The sequence below is a fragment of the Leptodactylus fuscus genome, chromosome 4 (genome assembly GCF_031893055.1).
Source record: "Leptodactylus fuscus isolate aLepFus1 chromosome 4, aLepFus1.hap2, whole genome shotgun sequence".
NCBI classification, from domain to species: Eukaryota; Metazoa; Chordata; class Amphibia; order Anura; family Leptodactylidae; genus Leptodactylus; species Leptodactylus fuscus.
Genome location: NC_134268.1, coordinates 51,161,131 through 51,182,766, shown reverse-complemented (window position 1 = coordinate 51,182,766; position 21,636 = coordinate 51,161,131). Strand labels below are relative to the sequence as shown.

Here is a 21,636-nt window from a genome sequence, read left to right as displayed (position 1 = left end):
CTTTTATTTACTTTATTTTTTTATTATATATTTTTTAAAGCTTCTTTTTTTCCCCCCACTATTTTATGGGAGATTCTATACATTACTATTGCGGCTGGTCATAGATCCCCCCCCTCCCAAAAAAAATAAATTATAATTTTTCCTTGACTCGAGTATAAGCCGAGGGGGGCTTTTTCAGCACAAAAACTGGGCTGAAAAATTTGGCTTATACTCGAGTATATACAGGAATTGTGCAAATAATTAGAAAGCATTATTTAACACAGAAATTAAAGGGGTAATATCAATCTAGGCCATTAGATATCAATAAACAGAAAATGCCACCTTATAATTCTTGTTCTTTAGATCCATATAGACATTTCTGATTATCCTACTGTCCTTGAAGTGATTTTCCCATCTTCATCTCTCAGCAATTTGCCTGCTGTCTCTTGTCACTTCCTGCATTCTTCCACAAGCTGGTGGGCTGTTTGATGGACAGGATACTATGAAGAAACTCAGTAGATATAGACATTGCTTAGAAAACTGATATAAATGCAGATCAAGTATGCACAGTAAATGTATATTACAATACACAGGTTTGAAGTGTACACTTACACACTCTCATGCAAAATTCTTGCAGTAAACTCAATGTTATCTTTGTGTTTACATAGAGAGATAATTGACACTGTCTGAACCTTTATCAGCAGACTGTAATTAGCCAAACTGATTGTCCTAACTGAAAGCTGTAGATAACGGTGGAGAACTCAGCCCCCACCAGAGAGCAGTGACTCACATGTCCTAGATCAGATAACAGGCCAGGTAATTGGACAACTAGTGTAAATAATGGGAGGAATAATTTCACTTAGCAAGAAAACAAAGCAGCATTGTTACAAAAAATGTATTTAGGAAAATTCTTGAATTTATAGCATTTGGGGGATTGTCTGATGTCTTGATTGCTTTTAGTTACATATTTTTTTGGGAGGCAAATTTGTAAATAAAACGATAGCTCAGCCATTTTGATTTTTTTCTGTAATGGGGCTAACTGTATGGTATAAATATGTTTGCATGTTTCTATTTTAGGTACTTTTGGACACAGGTATGCCTAATGTATTTATGTTGACTTTGTTTATTTATATTTCTCATGTAACGAAAGGGGTTGAGTTGAAATTTTATATATTTTTTTTCCTATTTAATTTTTAAACTTATGGCTGCCTGTAATAAAAGTATAGTAAAGACAGGCCTGGAAGCCTTCACTAAGCTCCCAAGTGTGATGGAGATAGGTTGCCAATCCTGGATCTTGGTCTGGGGAAGAATTTATCCAGAAGAATTTAAAAGCACCAATCCACTACCGGTAATCAAATGCCAGGGTCACTTTTAACAATAGAGTCAAAATAAAAAACATATAAGAACGGCGCCTCATGGTATTGTATTGTCAATAATGTATAGTACATGAAATGCAATATTGGCTGCTCACCTGATGGCGAGCAAAGGCACATCTAATAACTGCTGCTCTTCCCCAAGACCAAAGACCAGGTAGGTCTATAGCTACTGATAGTAGAGACCTAAAGGAGAACAAACGGGATGGCAGGGCACTGTGAGGCTAAGGCCCCATGTAATGGGCTGCAGCAAAAACATAGCTGCATGTTTTTCACAGAAAGCCTTGCAGGAACTTCCTGTCTGGTCTTTTTGCATCAATTTTAGCTATAGGGAAACCACTGACATTTCTGTAGGTATAATTGATATGCTGAGATTTCCATAACCACAACGGTTTTAGAATTTGCAGAGTGTAAACTGTGCATATTTTTCTAAGAGGTGTGGATGGGATTTGTGCAGTGACTGTATGGTGTGGCACTCACTGGCATTTTGTTGGGAAGCTATTTGATGTTGTATAAGTGCACAATTTGGCATTTTGGTTGGGTTACAACTGCTGCTGACCAGTAATTGTGCCGTGCAATTGGCATGACCTGACTGCTTTTGTCCACCTGACCTATCATCAGGGTTGAAGCCTCCACAGCAAACACCTTCAAGGAGCAGTGTAGACATGGCAGCTTGGCATTTTGCCATGTGGGCTCTTTTCCGTGTGGCCATTTTTGTGTGTGAGCTTTTCTCTTGTACACGTATGACAGTGAGGTTTTTTCTGTCGTGGACATTTTTCGTGTGAGTTTTTTCTAGTTACCACATAATGATTGTCTGAAGCTCACTTGTTGCTCAGGGCACAAATCCTAGCATTGCATCAAGGGTATTGTCTTGTTGACAAATGCTAATGATGCCAAAAGGGGATGATCGCACTGCAGAAAAAATAGATACAGTGGCTTGCAAACATATTCATAGCCCTTGAACTAAAGAACTAGATAAACCTAAAGAACTAGACAAAATAATGAAGCATGCTGTGCTTTCATGTCTACAAAAATTCCCTATGCTGCATCCCTCAATATTTTACAGCAGACTGCTCCACACAGTATAATGTTCCCTTAATGGCTCTCAACCAATATAATGTCCCCTTCAGTTGTCTCCATAGAGTTTAATGCGTCCTTTGTGTTCTCAGAAATTATAATGTCCTATTAGAGGTTGCTGCACAATATATTGTCCCTATAGGGCTAGTTCACACAGTGGAAATTTTTTCCGCTGTGTGGGTTTTTTTTTTGGTGCGGCTAGCCACGACGGGATGCTGATGCAGTGCATTGGCATTCCGTCGCAGCATCCTGCTACTGATTAGGCCTGAATGAATGGGCGTAAACAGGAGCGTCTCAAGCCGTGGACGCCATGGCTGACTCAGCCGCAGAATCCGCGACAAGATAGGTCATGTCGCTTCTTTTTGAAGTCAATGGGAGCCATTTTTGCCGGCGATTTTGAGGCAGATTCTGAGTCAAAATCTGCCTGCAAAAAACTGTGTGAACATATCCTCATACAGTATAATACTCCCTTAGTGGTACCCGCACAGTATAATGCCACCTTAGTGCCTTACCCTGGGTGCCATAACAGTAGTGTTGCTGTATTATACTCTTGCTCTAATCCCTAGGGAAAGGCAGCGTCTTCAGGCAGTTACCATCTATTAGCGCTGCCATATGTGCAATAGAGGGATTACTTATCACAAGTACCAAGACTGCTATAAGACTTGTTCCTTAGTCTGGAAGACAGCAGGTGCACATGAGTGATAGAGAACAATGCCCCTTTGTGGGGTTCAATTTTGGGACCTGGCCTGCCTGATACTGATGACCTATCCTGTGAATAGGTCACTACTATCAAATATCTTCACAACTGCACAACTCCTTTAATAGTGAGCTGCAAAGGGCCACGGTCACTCACATAAAGCCTAATAGACTAGTACTGACCACTTGTGATGCTGCAGCCTGGCCTAGAAGGACCCTGGTGGGAAGGACAGCTGCAGAATGACCTGTGCTTCCTCCAGAATCAGCTACTATATTATAGCGCACAGGCAGGGGCGAGGGAGAGGGGCCTGCTGTAAGTCATGTGACAGCTCATGCTCCAATCAGCTACCACATAGAGCACAGGCAGGGGCCAGGGGGAGGAGCCTCTGCCTTCTGTGAGTCATGTGACAGCTCATGCTCCAATCAGATATCACATGGAGGACAGGGGGGGGGGGGGCAGGGGGAGGAGCCTCTGCCTTCTGTGAGTCATGTGAGAGGCTCTGCTCCAATCAGCTACTACACGGAACACAGGTGACCAGGGGGAGGAGCCTGCTGTGAGTCATGTGACAGCTCTGCTCCAATTAGCTGCTGGTACCTTTCCCTGCTCACCCTCAGTCAGACAGTAATACCTGAGTCTCAGCAGGGTGTCAGTGCAGTGAAGTCCAGGATGTGCCGCTGCCTCTCATACAGAACATTATAATGATAACTGTTTATTGTTGTGAACTTGCAGTAGGTACAAGTGCCGGAGCCTATGAGAGTCCCTGTGCAGGGTTACTGTCCGCGCCCCCGGGGAATCCTCTGCCTGTCATGTCACACATCCTCCAGCACGGAGCACCAGCGGTGGGCGGAGCTTGTTACAGCAGGTGGGGAGGGGCTGAGAGAGAACAGACGGACAATGGGAATGCGGCACGCTGATTGGCTGCTGGCCTGAGCGCTCCTTTCTCTGATTGGCTCCCTGGGCTGCGCTTGCCCCTTGCATCCCGCTAGAGCAGATTGTGAGGCAGAGGAGAGTGGCTGTGTGGCCGGAGATTCCCCCAGTCCACTGGGATAAGGGGACCGGGGGCGGCTGACATCACACCGGGGCTGCCTCTCGAGCCTGTGCCGGCTGGAGCACGCATGGTGTCTGATCTCACACTGTGGTCACTGGCTCGCACGGTGAGTAGTTGAGCTCTGCTACATCACTTTACTTTGCCCCGTAACTCCATTGTAAAGTGCCGGTTGTGCTGCCTCACTACATCTTTGTGCTGAGATGACCTCTCCATCCTGTCCTGTCTCCTGCTGCTGGATAAGACAAAGGCACCGGCTGAGGATGGGATTACAGGGAACAAAGGGGGCAATGCCTGCTACTATGGAGGGCTGTGCTGCCACCCAGCTACTGATTGGGCACTTTACAGTAAGTGTGCTGGGGACAGATGGTGCATTCACCAGCAGCAAAGTACTTAACCCCTGCATGCCTGCACTCAGCTACACCGACATAGCAGAGCTGTCCTGATTTCCAGGACATCATCTCCCCCTAGTCACTCTGTGTCCCATGAATACATTCTGGGCATTGTCACCCTATTAGATTACTGTCTCCTTCTCGCTATGTCCTGCCATGTCCCAGCTCTCATCTTCCTTGCGGAACCTGCCAAAAGACTTAATATGATCTCCTTAGTCCTTGGAGAAAAGGGAAAGAGTCAGGGCTATTTACAATCAAGAACACTGGCTGCAGCCTAAGGGATCAGTAGTGCAGAGTATAGTGTGGCCTGGCCATGTGCCCGTGGCGCTCCTTACAATGTATTACCGGCTCCTTATCATTGCCCAGTTATGGGACATTCACTCTGCTCAGCCTTAGGCATGGCGTTTGGTTTAGTGGTCTTACATTGTCAGTCTTTAAGTATAGCCACAGGCGACACATAACTACATACTTCTGTATGTGCATTTGTTGAGATGCCATGGCATGTGTACATGTCTGTCCCTGTATCCTGTGGCTAGATTAGATTATTTTATTGCCTGTGAACTCAATGCCTTGGGTATATACATTGTACACCACAAATCAGTTATTGTATCAGGAGCTATAGCATGCCATATACCTATAGGACAGATGCTGTCTGAAGTGGAAGGTTTTGCTTATAGAGGACCTGCCATCTCCCCTGACATGTCTGGATGTTGTCTGTGTTCTTCACGGAACTATACATGTCAATGAAAGACTGGACCACAAAATGGGCAGAACCTGTCCTGAAATTGGTGTCCAAACTCATGCTGCTTCCCCTGGACCTGTAAAAGACATGGTCATGTGATGAGGTCATAAACAATATTGGGTCATTTTCTCATGTTTGAATAATAATTGAAATAATAATTCTGCAGGATTTGTGCTGTTCCTCTGTCATTGCTCCTAGAAATGTATAAGTAAATTGGCAGCTGGGTGTTACTATTCGCATTGTCAAAGGGGAATGTCCAAAACGTGATACAGTCAGCACTGATTGGACAATGTCAAATTGTGCAGGAATACGCCCCCAGCTGGTAATAGTTGTCATTGCATTTGTAAATTTCCAGGAGGAATAAGGGAGGAATCGATCAATGTGACTTCTAAGAAAAGATGCTAAAAAATTAGGCAAGTGTTACATAGCTGAGACTCCTGTCACACAACCAAAGATTGCTGAGGTCACAGTCTGACTCCATTTACTAACATTTGTGAAGGAGTTGAATGGTGACCTGTCGACCTTTGGTGGCAAGAGCTTTGTCCAAAGTTGCCGTGTAGCCCTAGAATACATCTGTAATGGAGAATACAAGAATTTACTGAAACAGACATTCAGGAGAGAGATACTATGACATAATAGCCAAATACTAAGTCCCCATCCTCCTCATCATATCTTCTGTATATTGACTTGCACTTGCCCAGCATTATAGTCTCATTCATGACCAACGTTATTGCATTAGAGTAGGATATTCGCTTGTTGTATGTTCACTTGTTAAAGGATTTCCCTGACAAGGGATCAGAATATCAAAACCCTGAGAAAACAGGACGCTGACATTCACAATAATATGGATAGATGAAGAACAGGAGTAGTGAAAGCTAGATGTCATGGGTTGGGACATTGCTGGGCATTGTAAGTGAATGGGCCCCATTGTGGATTGCATTTGATCATAATGGAATAGTAAACAGTGTTAAAAAGTGATGTCCTTGAAGAGAATTTTCCTATACATGAATCTAGATTGCTATGGTAACATGTATGTGAAAAATACATATATGTGGGATTCCTCAGCAATGCCTATTGTGCAGCTATGGAAAATAATTGTAAGTGCTCGGCTGACAGATCTGAATTCCATAAGGCGCCATTTCTCCCTTTAGATAAGTATACATACCTAGACGGGTTCCTCCTTTACTTATCCATGCACAGTTGCTATATTTAGTGCATAATTTCCAAAGCCTATGCAGTGCAGTAGACGCCATGTATGCCTTACCCTACAACCAATTAAAGAGGAGCTATAGGCAAGAAACACTCTTTCTGCCCAGGGATCCTTACCCAGGATCCCACATTACAAGGTTTCCCTGATCCTGCACCTGTAAGGACCAGTCACCTGATCCACCCTGTCCTCGATAGAAAGTAACTCCTATTCCTAGATCCCCTAATACCTATGAAAAGGTGAGAGGGGGAATATTCAAGTTTTTGCCTAAATTTGCATGTTAAAGTTTTGATGTTAATATAATTGACAAGTATCTCAGTTTCCTGAGAATGTAAAATGCTTTGAAGTTTTGTCCCTTGAACATCATCACCCACGCATACATGTGGGGCTGAATCTATTTCCGAAGCAGATGATGCTGAAAAGGCAACGAGTATTATACCTATACCTCATATTCTGCCCGTTATTACTGGCTATTATAGAGCTAGTCACAATATTCTGCTGTGAACATTGAAAATATGTGAGTGAAGATCATTGACTAACCATAATATATTATATATAAGTGTCTATGATATTACATGTATTTAGAAAAACACAAACCACATTAGAAAACTGTGCACTGGATCCCACACACAAATAAGGGTAAGAAAATCCTTCATGTATCCTTACACCGAACAGAAAAACCTTCGGAAATTTGTCTCTCATGATGTAGATAAATGTGTGTGTGTGTGTATATATGTATATGTGTGTGTGTGTATATATATATATATATATATATATATATACACATATATCATAAACAAGCCAAAACTTCATAATGTGTCTTGTTAGTACTCATTCACACCCCTCCAATCTATGATCAAGGTAGATGCCAGCATGTCATATGACCACAGATGAATCGCATGCATGGCACTGTCACATGATAATGTAAGGAACACAGAACAGTCCATTGGTCACGCTCCCCACTTCACCTACTAAAAATGGTCCAAGAAAGGACAATCCATCTGTAGGGACATGTGTGCCCAAAGCTCAATGATGTGCCTTAGGGCTGGGCAATTATGACCTAAATCAAAATAGGCATTGGTTATGGCAGTGGAGGTTGGCGATGGTCTGTGCAAGGTTCTTTTGGGAAACCTTGGTCCTGGCTTCTGTATGGCTGTTACTTTGACATGTACCACCTTCCTAAATTGTGGTGGACTAAATACAGTATATCCTTCCATGGCAATGATATTCTTCTGCAATGATATTGACTTGTTTTAGCAAGATACTATTCCTTACCACACTTACAAAATTGAGGAACATGACAAAGAGTTCAATCCGTGGAGGTGGCCTCCAGATTCACCAGGATGTGTGGGAAAAACAAGTCTGTTCCATCGAGGTCTCGCTTTACAACTTAGCGGACTTACATTTTCTGCTGTCCTGCAGATACCACTGGATATCTTCCAAGGTCCACTGGAGTCCATGCTTTAGAGCGAATCTACACAATATTAGGCAGGTTGTTTTCTTATGGCTGACTGGCGATTACACATCTAAATTAGTATAAGACCAACTTCAGGAGCATGTGATACTGCCATGGTGCTGGCATATGCCCCCAATACAACTGGTTTATACTATGAAAGGGCAACTCTGGCTACATTGTATTTCACCTGGCTAGTAGCATAACGCTTTGGATATGTCTGAGCTTTCATTTGTCACATGGTCCTTGACCACATTTTTGGTCTATTATTTTTTTAGCAGGGTCTACCAAAAAGTGATAGTGACTTACACGTTGCTAAAATATCTAGGCAAGAAATGAACTGAGAAAGATAATAGGATGTTTCTATTTGTATTGTGACTTATAAATTGTATCATATCTCACGTTTCATATGTTAGTCAAAGATATAAGAATATTGGAATACGGTAGGTTGATATAGTTATCATCCAGATATTGGAACACATGGACAGGTCTTGCTTTTGTTTAGTCTCAGAGAAAGAGGATATCTTCAAGGATTTGTTTAATGACACAAAAATTTCTTGTGTTGATTTCAAATGTAAGTTAGTGTAACTTACTAAATGATTCTAAAATTTTTATAGATAATCCATTCCCGGTTCCCATCACCTAGCCCCGGGGTGGAGCTCCTGCTGTAAGAGGTAATATTCTGACACAGGCTCCAGTGATCGGAAGCTTCATCCCCCTACTTGTATGCTTGTGACGTCAGTAAGGGGGATGTTCATTAGCTAAATCAACCCCCTACTCTTTCTCGTCCTAAACCGTGAAGGAGAAGGAAGTTGGCTTGCCTAAGGAAATGAGCCAAACAGCTAACCCCCTTCAAGACGTTGCTAATACAAAGGGGAGGAGCCAGATTCCTGCAACGGGAGCCTGTGTCCAAACATCACAGTTGATAACAGAAAATCCATTTTAGAGACCTCACAAGGGTTTATTGCAGGGGTCTCAAACTTGCGGCCCGCGGGCCAACTGCGGCCCTCGGGACAATAGTTTGCGGCCCCCCGGCACATTCCAGGTGTGTAACTATGGCAACCGCCCGGGAGCCGGGCGGCCGCCATAGCCGCCGTGTGTCTACTGCTTTAAAGAGGACCTTTCACCATTTTTCACACAGGCAGTGTTATATACTGCCGGAAAGCTGACAGTGCGCTGAGTTCAGCGCACTGTCGGCTTTCCCGATCTGTGCCCGGTGTGAAGAGCTTACGGCCCGGTACCGTAGCTCTTCTATGGTCAGAAGGGCGTTTCTGACAGTTAGCCAGAGACGTCCTTCTGCCTCGCGGCGCCTATCGCGCTGTGCTGTGGAGCCGGGAGGAACTTCCCCCTCCCGCTCCTGATAATACTCGTCTATGGACGAGTACTGCGAGCAGAGGGAGGGGGCGTTCCTCCCCGCTCCACAGCACAGCGCGATTGGCGCCGCGAGGCAAAAGGACGTTTCTGGCTAACAGTCAGAAATGCCCTTCTGACCATAGAAGAGCTACGGTACCGGGCCGTAAGCTCTTCACACCGGGCACAGATCGGGAAAGCCGACAGTGTGCTGAACTCAGCGCACTGTCAGCTTTCCGGCAGTATATAACACTGCCTGTGTGAAAAATGGTGAAAGGTCCTCTGTCGCTAATGTCTCCGATCGGTCCCTGGACCAATCAGAGGCATTAACCCCTCCGGCGCCATGGTCAAAGGCGCCGGAGGCGCCATTTTCCCAGTGGCGCATGGGCGCCGCCATTTTGCTGGTGATTGCCGGCACCTGGAGCAAGCTCCAGGGCCGACGTCACGTTGCCATGACAGCCGGGAGCCTTGTTACAGGCTCCCGGATGGTCTGCAATCTCTTTCTTTTGCAGGCTGGTCTATGCAGCCTGCAAAAGAAATGATGATTTTTTTTTTGCAATACATTGCAATGCATTAGCATTAGTGATCAGACCCCCTGGGGTTCGGCACCCCTAGGGGGTCTAATAAATGCAAAAAAAAAAAAAATTTTAAAAAATGTAAAAAGTATTAAAAATTCAAATCACCCCCCCTTTCCCTAGAACACATATAAAAGTAGTTAAATACTGTGAAACACATACATGTTAGGTATCCCTGTGTCCGAAAAAGCCTGCTCTACAAATCTATAAAAATATTTTTCCTGTACGGTAAACGCCGTAGTGGGAAAAAAAGTCAAAAGAGCCAAACCACCATTTTTTCACTCTTTTGCCTCTGATAAAAATTTGAATAAAAAATCATCAAAGCAAAAGCAATTTCCCAAAATGGTAGAATTAAAATGTACACCCAGCCCCGCAAAAAAAAAACACCCTATACATCCCCGTAAATGGAAGTATAAAAAAGTTGCAAGGTGTCAAAATATGACTTTTAGAAAAAAAAAATTGGGAAAAACCTGATGTGGACCAGCCTCACCCAGACTTTACCTCTAGCGGCCCCCGGGGTAAATTGAGTTTGAGACCCCTGGTTTATTGAATATGACTGTATGTAAAGTTTTCAGAATGACCATATAGTAGTAAGTTTCATTCATTTGCATTCAGAAACAATCAAAAACTTTTGTGACATTGGAAAACCCAAGATGTTGGATTAAGTATTGTACGCAGTGCTGTGTTGTGTACGTACAGTTGTGTATGCTAAAATTTAATCAGCAGATATTTTTGAGAGTTTTGATGACTTTCTATGAAATTGAATCATTTTAGGAATTATTATACTGATTGATATTTTGGTGTATTCTCCTTCAGTATTTAATGAGAACCTATTTTAGAAAAATGCTGTTGAGAAACGAGTGCATGCGTGCTAGTGTATATCTAACATATCAACCCGTATTAACTCTTACATGCCACTGTAAAGATCGAAGACCTCAGCACAGTGACAATAAAGCTCCAGATTATACGGGTTGCAGCAGAGGTTATCAAAACCAATTCCATCTTTAGGCTAAGGCCCCACTGGGCGGAAATGCAGCCTTTTTGGGCATTGCAGAAATGCAGCGGAAAAAAACACTGCGTTTTACAGTACCAGCATAGTGAATGCAATTTTGTCTAATCTTAGCCCCACAGTGCAGAAAAAAAACGCTGCGGAAAAGCTGCGTTTTTCAAAAACATTTGCGTTTTTTTTAAAACGCAGCATGTCAATTATAGTTGTGGAAACTCTGAGTTGATTTCTATGGAGAGTGTGAAAACCGCAGCAAATACGCAGCATGATAAATGTGTTGTGGAAACTCTGCAGAAACGCTGCGGAAAACCATCAAAATCGTTAGATAAAAACTCACTGTTTTGCTTGGTTGAGGCTAAGGCCCCACGGGCCGGAACCACCGCACTTAAAGCGCAGCGGGAACAACCGCGGCGTGAACGCTTTGGGGTTCTTCCTGCGGTGCTTTGAACAGAAAGTTCACACAGTTTTCCTCCGCGGACTCTTTGTTACTATTATATCTATGGGAAAGCCACTGGCATTTCCATAGATATAATTGACATGCTGCGATTTTCAAAACCGCAACGGTTTTGGAAATCACAGCGGGTCTGCGCTGCGTTTTTTTCCCCACAAATCCCATCCACTTTGCAAGTACTGTAAAACGCCACGATTTTTCCCGCGGCGTGTCCGTCGCGGCCAAATCGCGGCGTTTCCAGCCTAAATAGCAGAGGACCATAATTCCTTAGGATTTTCAACATAGCCTTTCAGTTACCTTTATTGCTCATGAGAAACTTGCAAAAACGCAATGAAAATCTCAACCGAAAACTCAAATGAATTTCCGCAGCACAAAACTGAAAAATGCAATGAAAAACGCATGCACATGCACAATTTTTTCCGCAACAGAAAATGCAGCATTTTCTCTGCGTTTTATTTTACACTGCGTTTTTTGCTGGGTTTCCGCCCAGTGGAGCCTTAGGCTGAAGCCTCACGTTGCGGAAAAGCAGCTTTTTTTTGTTGCAGATTTTGCTGCGGTTCTTTGAGCCAAATCTGCAACAAAAGATGCTGTGTTTCCACAATGTGGGGCCTCAGCCTTAAGGTCTAATGTACAGTAAGTACCGTATTTTCCGGACTATAAGCCGCACATAAAAACCTACGATTTCCTCAGAAATCGTAAGTGCGGCTTATAGTCCGGTGCGGCTTATATATGGATGGAAGCGGCGGCAAAGACTGCGTGCCGCTTCCATACATACATAAAAGGCACCGTAAGGGTGCATTCACACTACCGAACGCCGGCGTGTATCACAGCCGTACACGCCGGCGTTACAGCAGGGCTGCCGGACACTTCCTATTCATTTCTATGGGAGCCGGCATGCGAGCGCTCCCTATAGAAATGAATGGAAAAAAGCAGTCCATTCATTTCTATGGGGAGCGCTCGCATGTCGGCTCCCATAGAAATGAATAGGAAGTGTCCGGCAGCCCTGCTGTCACGCCGGCCTGAAACAGAACGTGAAACTTACCCAGCGGTGCAGGGCGGGCGGCATTCAGGCCTCCTCTGCCTCCGATGTTCCGTCCTTCTCCTCCGGCGCTCGCTGATAATGGCCGGGGCGCATGCGCAATATCATAATGCTTCTACTGCGCATGTGCCCTGGCCATTATCAGCTTGCGAGCGCCGGAGGAGGACGGAACATCGGAGGAAGAGGAGGCCTGAATGCCCGCCCACCCTACACTGCTCGGTAAGTTTCACATTCTGTTTCAGGCTTTTATTTTAAAACGGGGGGGGGGGTAGTTTAACCTAACGTTTACGGTTGGGCTCTATCAGCATGATTTTGCTGATAGAGCCCCTCCTCGCCTGCCGAGCGCTTCCAATAGAAGCGGCTGGCACGCGGGGGGTTAAGCGGCCGCTGGCAAAGTCTGCCTGCCGCCGCTTTCAATAAGATATAATGCGCACCGGACTGCGGCTTATAGTCCGGTGCGCCTTATATATGAACCGAGACGGACTATAAGGCGCTCATGGGCAATGCGGCTTATAGTCCAGTGCGCCTTATAGTCCGTAAAATACGGTACAATACAGGTATTAGTAGAAAGTGCAAGAAGTGGTGATAACTTGCTATATACATCTATATTAGTATGAATTGCCCCCATAAGAAACTTCTACTATATGCAAAAATTAAATATATATATTTTTTCTCTGTGATTTTGCTGTCATGAATTTTAGAATACAATAAATGGGCAGATGTTTGCTATGTCCCTGTTTTTATTTTTGCTATAGGTTTATTTTCATATAATTTTTCTTGAGATGTAGAATATACCGCCACCCCTTCCTTCTGCTAGGTACTGCTTCTGTACTTATTTGGAACTGCTAGAAAGTGTGAAGGTGTTCCCTTTACTTTAATCTGACTTCCATATATTTAGTCCATGTTGGACGCAAAATGTTTACTTGTCGTGTTTAACATGAATAACTTTCTCACTTTTGCAGATCATGTATTTTTTAATAATCTTGTGCAATGAAGAAGAGTTAGCACATATAGCACTTAAGATTCCCCTAAGCCTTGGCCGTGTTTTGCTGACAGAAGCACAGTGCTGACCTTCTTTGCTTTTTTTCTCTCTGCATTACAGATCAGCACAATTGCCAGTGGAGACATTTACTGGATACAATGGGGACGAAAGAACTGCTGTCTGTGGTGGAACCAGAGATGTAAAAGATGACGGCGATTGCAGAATGGCACCGTATTGTATCGCAGCCTGAGGCCTCATCTCTTCTAATGCCTCTTCTTTGTTGAGCGCCATCTTATCCGGATGGAACAGTTTGCAGGAAATCAGTGCAGGGACAGCTGCTTTGCTGTTTTTCTGTTAATCCCTAGGACATCTATTCTAAAGACTATTACGTTCCTTATAACACCTTTATGGATAGTCGAAGCCCAGTCTAGGATCACCGCTGTTCTATAGGGAGACGGGATGACGTACCATGACGCTCTGTGAAATGGTTTAGATTATGACTTTAGCGTTTCAATACATTTTTATATCATTTCACATTTTAGTCATTGTAACAGGGGCTATTTTTTGGCCATGGCCCTGGAAGATCCCAAACCACAATTATTCAGCGTCACTTACCACTCTAGTGAGTGTCATCAGGATGATCAAGCGGGACCCGTAGAGAAAAATGACACTTACAGGTCGCTAAGCTTGCCTGTCTTAAATGGGTTTTGTAAGGCAACTTTTCAAGAATTTCAACAACCAACGGAGGTGGATACGTCGCAGACGGCGGTTATTGGAAAAAGAAGTTTTTTACATAGTCAAAGAGAATCAAACTTGAAACGTGGCCATCACCGGACCTTGTCATCTCAAAGCAGCGCACCTTCTTCTAGGACAATCTTTTCTTTTGCAGCATCTGGTTTTCTGAGTACAGAGAGGGCAGAATGCAGCAGCGCCGGTAACAATAAAAAGGGCATCTCTTCATCCGTGACACTCTCTACAATAAAAAGCAGCCGGGGTCTTGGCCGAGCGCTGACAGATTCCCGATGCTTTCTGGTCTGCATGTGCTTTTTAACTTTCATCCAGTCATTGATGGTGTCTGGTTACTTAAGTAGTGTTATTACTACTATTGAAAGAAGGTATAGTCTAAAAAGCTCAGAGTCTGGTCTGTTGGTGAGTTGTTTTGATATCGGTAGCCTTTTAGTGGTGGTTTTTATCAGCTATTTTGGTGGACGAGGACGTAGGCCACGTTGGCTCGCCATCGGTGGCTTGTTTATTGCTGTCGGAGCAGCCCTGTTCTCCTTACCTCATTTCATCTCTCCACCATATCAAATTCAGGAGCTGAACTCTTCTATTTCAAATGAAGGGTTGTGCATAAATGGCAATATGTCTGCCAAAGATCCATTGGAGTCATCCATGTGTCCGGGAGACTCCGGTGGAAAAGACCATTCTCTCTATGTAGCTTTATTCATCTGTGCTCAGATTCTCATTGGCATGGGATCCACTCCGATCTACACTCTGGGCCCAACCTACTTGGATGACAATGTGAAGAAGGACAATGCTTCACTTTACTTAGGTAAGTGAATAAGGTGATGGTTTTCTTTACAAATACTATACTTTTCTGCATTATATTTGCAATAACTGTTATTTTATAAAATATATATATACATACATTATTTATAAAGACACTTGACTCGGTCATATACTCCAGGGATGGCCAGGATGGATTATTTTTTCATTCATGAGGCCAAACTAAAAACTGTTTCCTGAGCGGTTTATTTGACCTAGGTCTGTAAGGTTGAATTTGATGGGCATGTGTCTGTACCTATAACCATGGTCTTAGTCTGATGGTTTGTGCGTTCTCCACATACTCTATTCATATAAGGATGCTTAGAGCTTATCTCCAATTCTAAAACAATATTTCATAAATGAATAGTATGGGTGAATATAAGAAATGTTATAATATATCTTTATTAAAGAAATATGTTTCCTTCTCCACTTCTTAGGCTCTCTCCTCCTCATCTTCACTGTCTATAGAATCCTTCTCTGTACTCGGTTCACACATAGAAGTCTATTGAGAGAGGAGGAGGAGGAGGCTGCTGCCAAATAGGTCATTTAGATATTGATGCATTATATTTGCAGTGGTAGAGCCTTACCTTAAGATACAATAGTGTTAAAAGGACTCTTTCAGTGTAGCAGAGTTTAGCAGCTAGAGTATGTGAGCCTTTTTCAACAGCCTCCTCCTCCCATCTCATCTCTCCGTAAACTTCTATGTAAAATGTAGTTAAACATGATAAGTGGAAATAAAAACATATTTCTTTAATAAGATATATTAGCAGATTTCATATACTCACTTGTACTGTTCATTTATGTACAGTTGATATATAACTGGTGGTACACTTTAACTACAAGTTGAATTCTGTATAATGGAGATGCTGCTGTTTCGGAGGGGGGGGGGGGGCGCGGAGGAGCGGAATAGCAGCATTGCTCCTGCCGCTGCTGGCTTCATGCAGGGCAGGAGCGTAGTGATGTTGCAGGCACCTGTGCATCTGTGCCGGCGTCTACACTCCCCGGCATCCGCCTCTCTATTACAGCGGATGCCGGGTCTGTATTACATTGTGAAGGCTGTACGTCCGATGCCTAACTGCATCGGGAGCGCACACGCAGGGCCAGCGGCATAGAAGTGACGAGTTCTCACCGCTGGCTTTGCATATGTAACCCCGCCTACCAATGACGCAACAAAGCCGGGAGAAAGAAGAATTTACTGGTGAGTATGCGAAGTGGGACAACCCCTTTAAGACCATCACATTTTATATTGATCAGTCTGTTGAGCAGGAGGTCTTTGCAGATGAAATGTAGTATATTACATACTATACTAGTAAGGGAATCTCTTTAGAGTTTATTTGGACACCAAAGTCATTTTGACTTCAAGAGAAGTGTGGCAATGTGATAGGGCACGGCTTCTTAATAACAGAGGTGAGACGTATTTCTCAGAGCCAAGATATTAATTTTGTCTTCCTGAACTTGCTTTGCCTTGTACTGCAGTTACAGTATCTGCAGCTGAGCTCAATGTAAGTGATAGGGACTGAGCTGCAATACCAGACACTGCCACTACAAAATGTACAGCGCTGTGCCTGATGAAGAGGTCACAGTGATCCCTGGTGGGCCCTTCAATCAGCAGGTTGTTGGGGGTTCCCCCACCAATCTAACCAAGTTGTCACCATCACAGTGGGAAACTAGAAAATGGAATATCCCTTAAAGATCAATTTTTAATGAATCAGAGACACCCATTGAAATCAATGTAAAACAAATTCCATATGGATGACCTCTGAGGGCTTTCCATTAAAAAATGGAAGATGCTTGGCTAGCACGCTCAGTTGTGTGCATGAAGCCCATCACTTTCCAAGTCAGGTTGTGTAGGAGCACATTCATCCAACAAGGAGAATAATAACACCCAATTCTCAATTTATTCCTAAAATTCTAGGAGGAATAACAGGAATATGACAATGCTGAGTTCTAAAAAAAAGATGTTCAAGGGGAAGAGGGAGAAATTTTTTTTGCAGGTCCTTCAGATGTAGAAAGGACATTTAATATGTGCCCTTTGCAGAGAATCTCAATTGGGGTAAGCAGGTTTTAGATACATTTATTAGTGACTGGTCGCAGCTCTTACAAATTGAAAGATGGACATTAATAAAATTGTCATTATGCTGGCCTCACTTAGGTGTATATGGTGCATATATCCGCTGTGTTTTCTGGAATGAGCACTGAGCAGGGACTTGGTCTCCAAACATTGTAGTCCTATATGACGCTAGGAGTCCCTGCCTGCCCACAGGACTACTGTACTGTACCCAAAATATGTCTATGGTACACTATAGTAGTCGCATGGGGAGGCAAGGATTCCTCGCATCATAGATGGATATGACAATTGGAGTCCCTGCTCAGTGTTTGGTCCAGGACATATAGCCGACAAACACTACGGTCTGTATTTCATGGATCGAATATGCCCATGTGAAGACCGGCTGTTCTGCTATTTATAATCCAGGGCACATGGGAATTAGCAGGCACTTGTCTGGTGGTATATCTTCTACAAAATGAATATCCTATGCCATTCATTTTTAGCTTCTGCATTAGCCTTAAAGGAAGTAAAATATCACATTTCCTTTGTTCTTCTTTGACATCCATTTGATACATCACATTACCACAAACACATTGATCTAGAATTCTTAAGATTCTGGTGGAAAAGAATAAGCGGTAGCAAGGTCATGGGCTGAGGCTGCAGGGATTACGTGGTCTTACTAAAAATATGAATGACAAAGGTATCACATGAAATCTGGGGGGGGGGGGGGGGAGTAATAGAATAAAAATCAGATAAATTGCTAAAATATGCCAAGAGTCAAGAGAGTGGGGGTTTAACATTTCCACCTTCCAGCATATGGCATCCAGTAAAAAGGAATGCAAAGTGCGTATGGCGTTTCAATGTACTTGTATACTGCATTCATATTTGCATTGTTTTTTTTTCTGATCAGATGACACTGAGCTGTGAGGAATGCCCCCTGACTACTATAACATAGCCTTGTATGGTCAGAGGGGGAACATTCCTTACCATCAACGATCACTCTCGGCTGTAAGGCGGTCCTTCTGACAGTGGGGAGATATCAGTGCCGAAATTAACGGCACCGATATCTTCAGCACGGGGTGCATACAGGGAAAGCGATATACACTCACCGGCCACTTTATTAGGTACACCATGCTAGTAACGGGTTGGACCCCCTTTTGCCTTCAGAACTGCCTCAATTCTTCGTGGCATAGATTCAACAAGGTGCTGGAAGCATTCCTCAGAGATTTTGGTCCATATTGACATGATGGCATCACACAGTTGCCGCAGATTTGTCGGCTGCACATCTATGATGCGAATCTCCCGTTCCACCACATCCCAAAGATGCTCTATTGGATTGAGATCTGGTGACTGTGGAGGCCATTGGAGTACAGTGAACTCATTGTCATGTTCAAGAAACCAGTCTGAGATGATTCCAGCTTTATGACATGGCGCATTATCCTGCTGAAAGTAGCCATCAGATGTTGGGTACATTGTGGTCATAAAGGGATGGACATGGTCAGCAACAATACTCAGGTAGGCTTTGGCGTTGCAACGATGCTCAATTGGTACCAAGGGGCCCAAAGAGTGCCAAGAAAATATTCCCCACACCATGACACCACCACCAGCCTGAACCGTTGATACAAGGCAGGATGGATCCATGCTTTCATGTTGTTGACGCCAAATTCTGACCCTACCATCCGAATGTCGCAGCAGAAATCGAGACTCATCAGACCAGGCAACGTTTTTCCAATCTTCAATTGTCCAATTTCGATGAGCTTGTGCAAATTGTAGCCTCAGTTTCCTGTTTTTAGCTGAAAGGAGTGGCACCCGGTGTGGTCTTCTGCTGCTGTAGCCCATCTGCCTCAAAGTTCGACGTACTGTGCGGCGTTCAGAGATGCTCTTCTGGCTACCTTGGTTGTAACGGGTGGCTATTTGAGTCACTGTTGCCTTTCTATCAGCTCGAACCAGTCTGGCCATTCTCCTCTGACCTCTGGCATCAACAACGCATTTCCGCCCACAGAACTTCCGCTCACTGGATGTTTTTTCTTTTTCGGACCATTCTCTGTAAACCCTAGAGATGGTTGTGCGTGAAAATCCCAGTAGATCAGCAGTTTCTGAAATACTCAGACCAGCCCTTCTGGCACCAACAACCATGCCACGTTCAAAGGCACTCAAATCGCCTTTCTTCCCCATACTGATGCTCGGTTTGAACTGCAGGAGATTGTCTTGACCATGTCTACATGCCTAAATGCACTGAGTTGCCGCCATGTGATTGGCTGATTAGAAATTAAGTGTTAACGAGCAGTTGGACAGGTGTACCTAATAAAGTGGCCGGTGAGTGTATGATACTGCATATTCATGAGGACATGAAAGGTCCTCTTTAAAGCTCTGTTATATAGATTTATATGATTCGGAGCAGAGTTTAAGGGTAAACGGCAGAATAAATCCTGACCGGACTCTTAGGAGAAGCGGTTAGAGTCCTGATTACTCCGCACACACACAATGTTTGACAGTCTCTGTGCATACACTGATACTGGGAGTGCTGTCAGTCATCCTATGTGGGTATAGTTTGAAAAGACAAAAAGTACAAAATACATTAGCACACATTACGATACACATAACCATTACTTGTACTTGTCGGCTTGATTTTTAAACAGAGGATGAAACACACAGCTATCTCTTTTTCCTGTGTAGTGAACAGATCAGCTCCTATTCATTTGACTGCGAGCTAAGCTGCCTTGGCTCAGTTCATCCACTACACAGCCCTGTCTGCATCCTGCTCCATTCTCTGCATGTCAGCTGCTGAGATCAGCCAATCGATGGAGTTAGACCCCTATGTGTGTAATATGAGCGACCTATCTTTAGGATAGGTCACTAAAATTTTTAGCTTGGGGAAAAAACCCTTTAATTGCACCAAAATTAGTCATTATATTCTGTCATTATATTCTTAAAGTAAGTCAACTAAGAGATGGTATAAATTTAGACTAGACAGTCTAAACCTCCACCAAATGTATCATCCAGCATCAGCAACTGGTTCTTTGAGATCTGCTATTACTATTGGTATTTTGGGTGAATTTACATGTATATTTTAATAAGGCAATTGAAATAAAGGTACAGACCAAGAGCTAATTCTAAATCCTCTGCACACACAGACCAGATAATCTTAGGTAAGCGCAGCTCCTGACCTCTCATACATGCTGGGAGCCTCAGTGCTCTTTCACCTTCTCTTTCACAGCAGTGGATTTGAGTACTAGGACAGCGAGTGAGCTCTGCAGCTACATGGTGGGAACCCTGGTTGCCTAAAAACAACTGATCTGTGAAGCCTCTGACAGTCGAATCCCCACCAGTCTAAAATTGATGAGCTATGTTAAGAATAGGACATCATTTTTCTAAAAGTGGGTAATACCTTGGAGCTGTCGTACGAGAATGCTGACCTGTAGTGAATCACTTTCCAGCTTTTGCCTTCACGTTACATTCACCAGGTTTGATGAGTCAGATCTGGATTTTGACTACTCTTGAAAGTGGAAGCCTAGAAATGAAAAGCCCTAGAGGATTGAGTGTGATGCCGCTAGTCACGCTATGGCCTGCGCTATGTCTGGTGTCCTGCACTCCATGTTAATCTTCATCTCTGATAAGCCAGACTTTGTACGTCTTGTTTAGTCTGACTATTGTGTCCTTGCCTTTTATATCTCTGTCTTAGTTATTGCTTGGCCTGTTTGATACAAACACAGTAAGAGGTGTATGCCACGTATTTATTTGTAAAAGGATGTAGTATTCAATATAATGTTTTTCTTACAAGGATCCCTGTTCTGTATTGTTACTGTCGTTTCTTGGCTCATGGGCTTATGTGAAAACCAGCAGTTAGAGGCATGTGTGGGTGAGATGCAGGCGAGTGAAAATAGATTCATTCGCTCTCGTTTTGGCCCCCACACACGAGTCCTACCCGGCAGTTTGCAAGGATAAAATTAGTTAACAATATTGCCTTTCCTGCCAAAATTAAAGTGAGAGACCCGTGTACTGTTACTCCATGTAATCCATCAAGCAGTGCAGAACACATAGTACATTTTAAGCATCTTCCACCTACACACAGCAGAGACAGCTACTTTGTCGGCATTATTATTATTCATCAAATTGCATCTAACATCACTCGAAAGAGACAGCGATCTACGAATATCTGCAGGGTAGAAGGTTTCTTCTATTGATCCTTCCTATGAACTACGACCACTTTTGTACTCTCTTGCTTTGTGTTGCAGTAACACGGCTTACAGGTCGCTATAATGCAGGCATGTATTAGGGCAGAGGAATTTGTGGCAACTCCAGTTGCGGTGGAATCTGCAGCAAGATCGAGCAGGATGCCTATTTTTTCAGCGTCCTGCTTTAGACTCTGTTTCCCATTGAGTGCTATGGGACGGGCAGGTTCAGGACACAATCTGGCACTGATTTATAGATGGAGTGTCCATATTAGACTAGTGATTTAGCTAACATCTAGTGTTAGAGAATATGGTCATGTTGCAACCCACACTATACCACATCCGCTACACAACGCAACTACATTCATTATCAATTTAGAGATGAGCAAACACTATTCGAAACTCCCGTTTCGAATAGCACGCACCCATAGGAATGCATGGATGCAGCCGGCACGCAGGGTGTTAAGCCGCTGGCAAAGTCTGCGTGCCGGCCGCTTGCATTCA

The 21,636-nt window shown here is 43.7% G+C and overlaps 1 protein-coding gene across 1 annotated transcript in view; it reads left to right on the top strand.

The window, feature by feature from the left end:
• Positions 1–4,124: 4,124 nt before the first annotated feature.
• The window catches only part of SLCO5A1 (solute carrier organic anion transporter family member 5A1), a 78,616-nt gene continuing 61,104 nt past the window's right edge, over positions 4,125–21,636 (top strand). The window contains exons 1-2 of the mRNA XM_075270413.1: positions 4,125–4,280; positions 13,489–14,920. Of these exons, the coding sequence (XP_075126514.1) occupies positions 13,939–14,920 (982 nt within the window). The 5' untranslated portion in view covers positions 4,125–4,280; positions 13,489–13,938. The remainder of the gene's footprint in view (positions 4,281–13,488; positions 14,921–21,636) is intronic.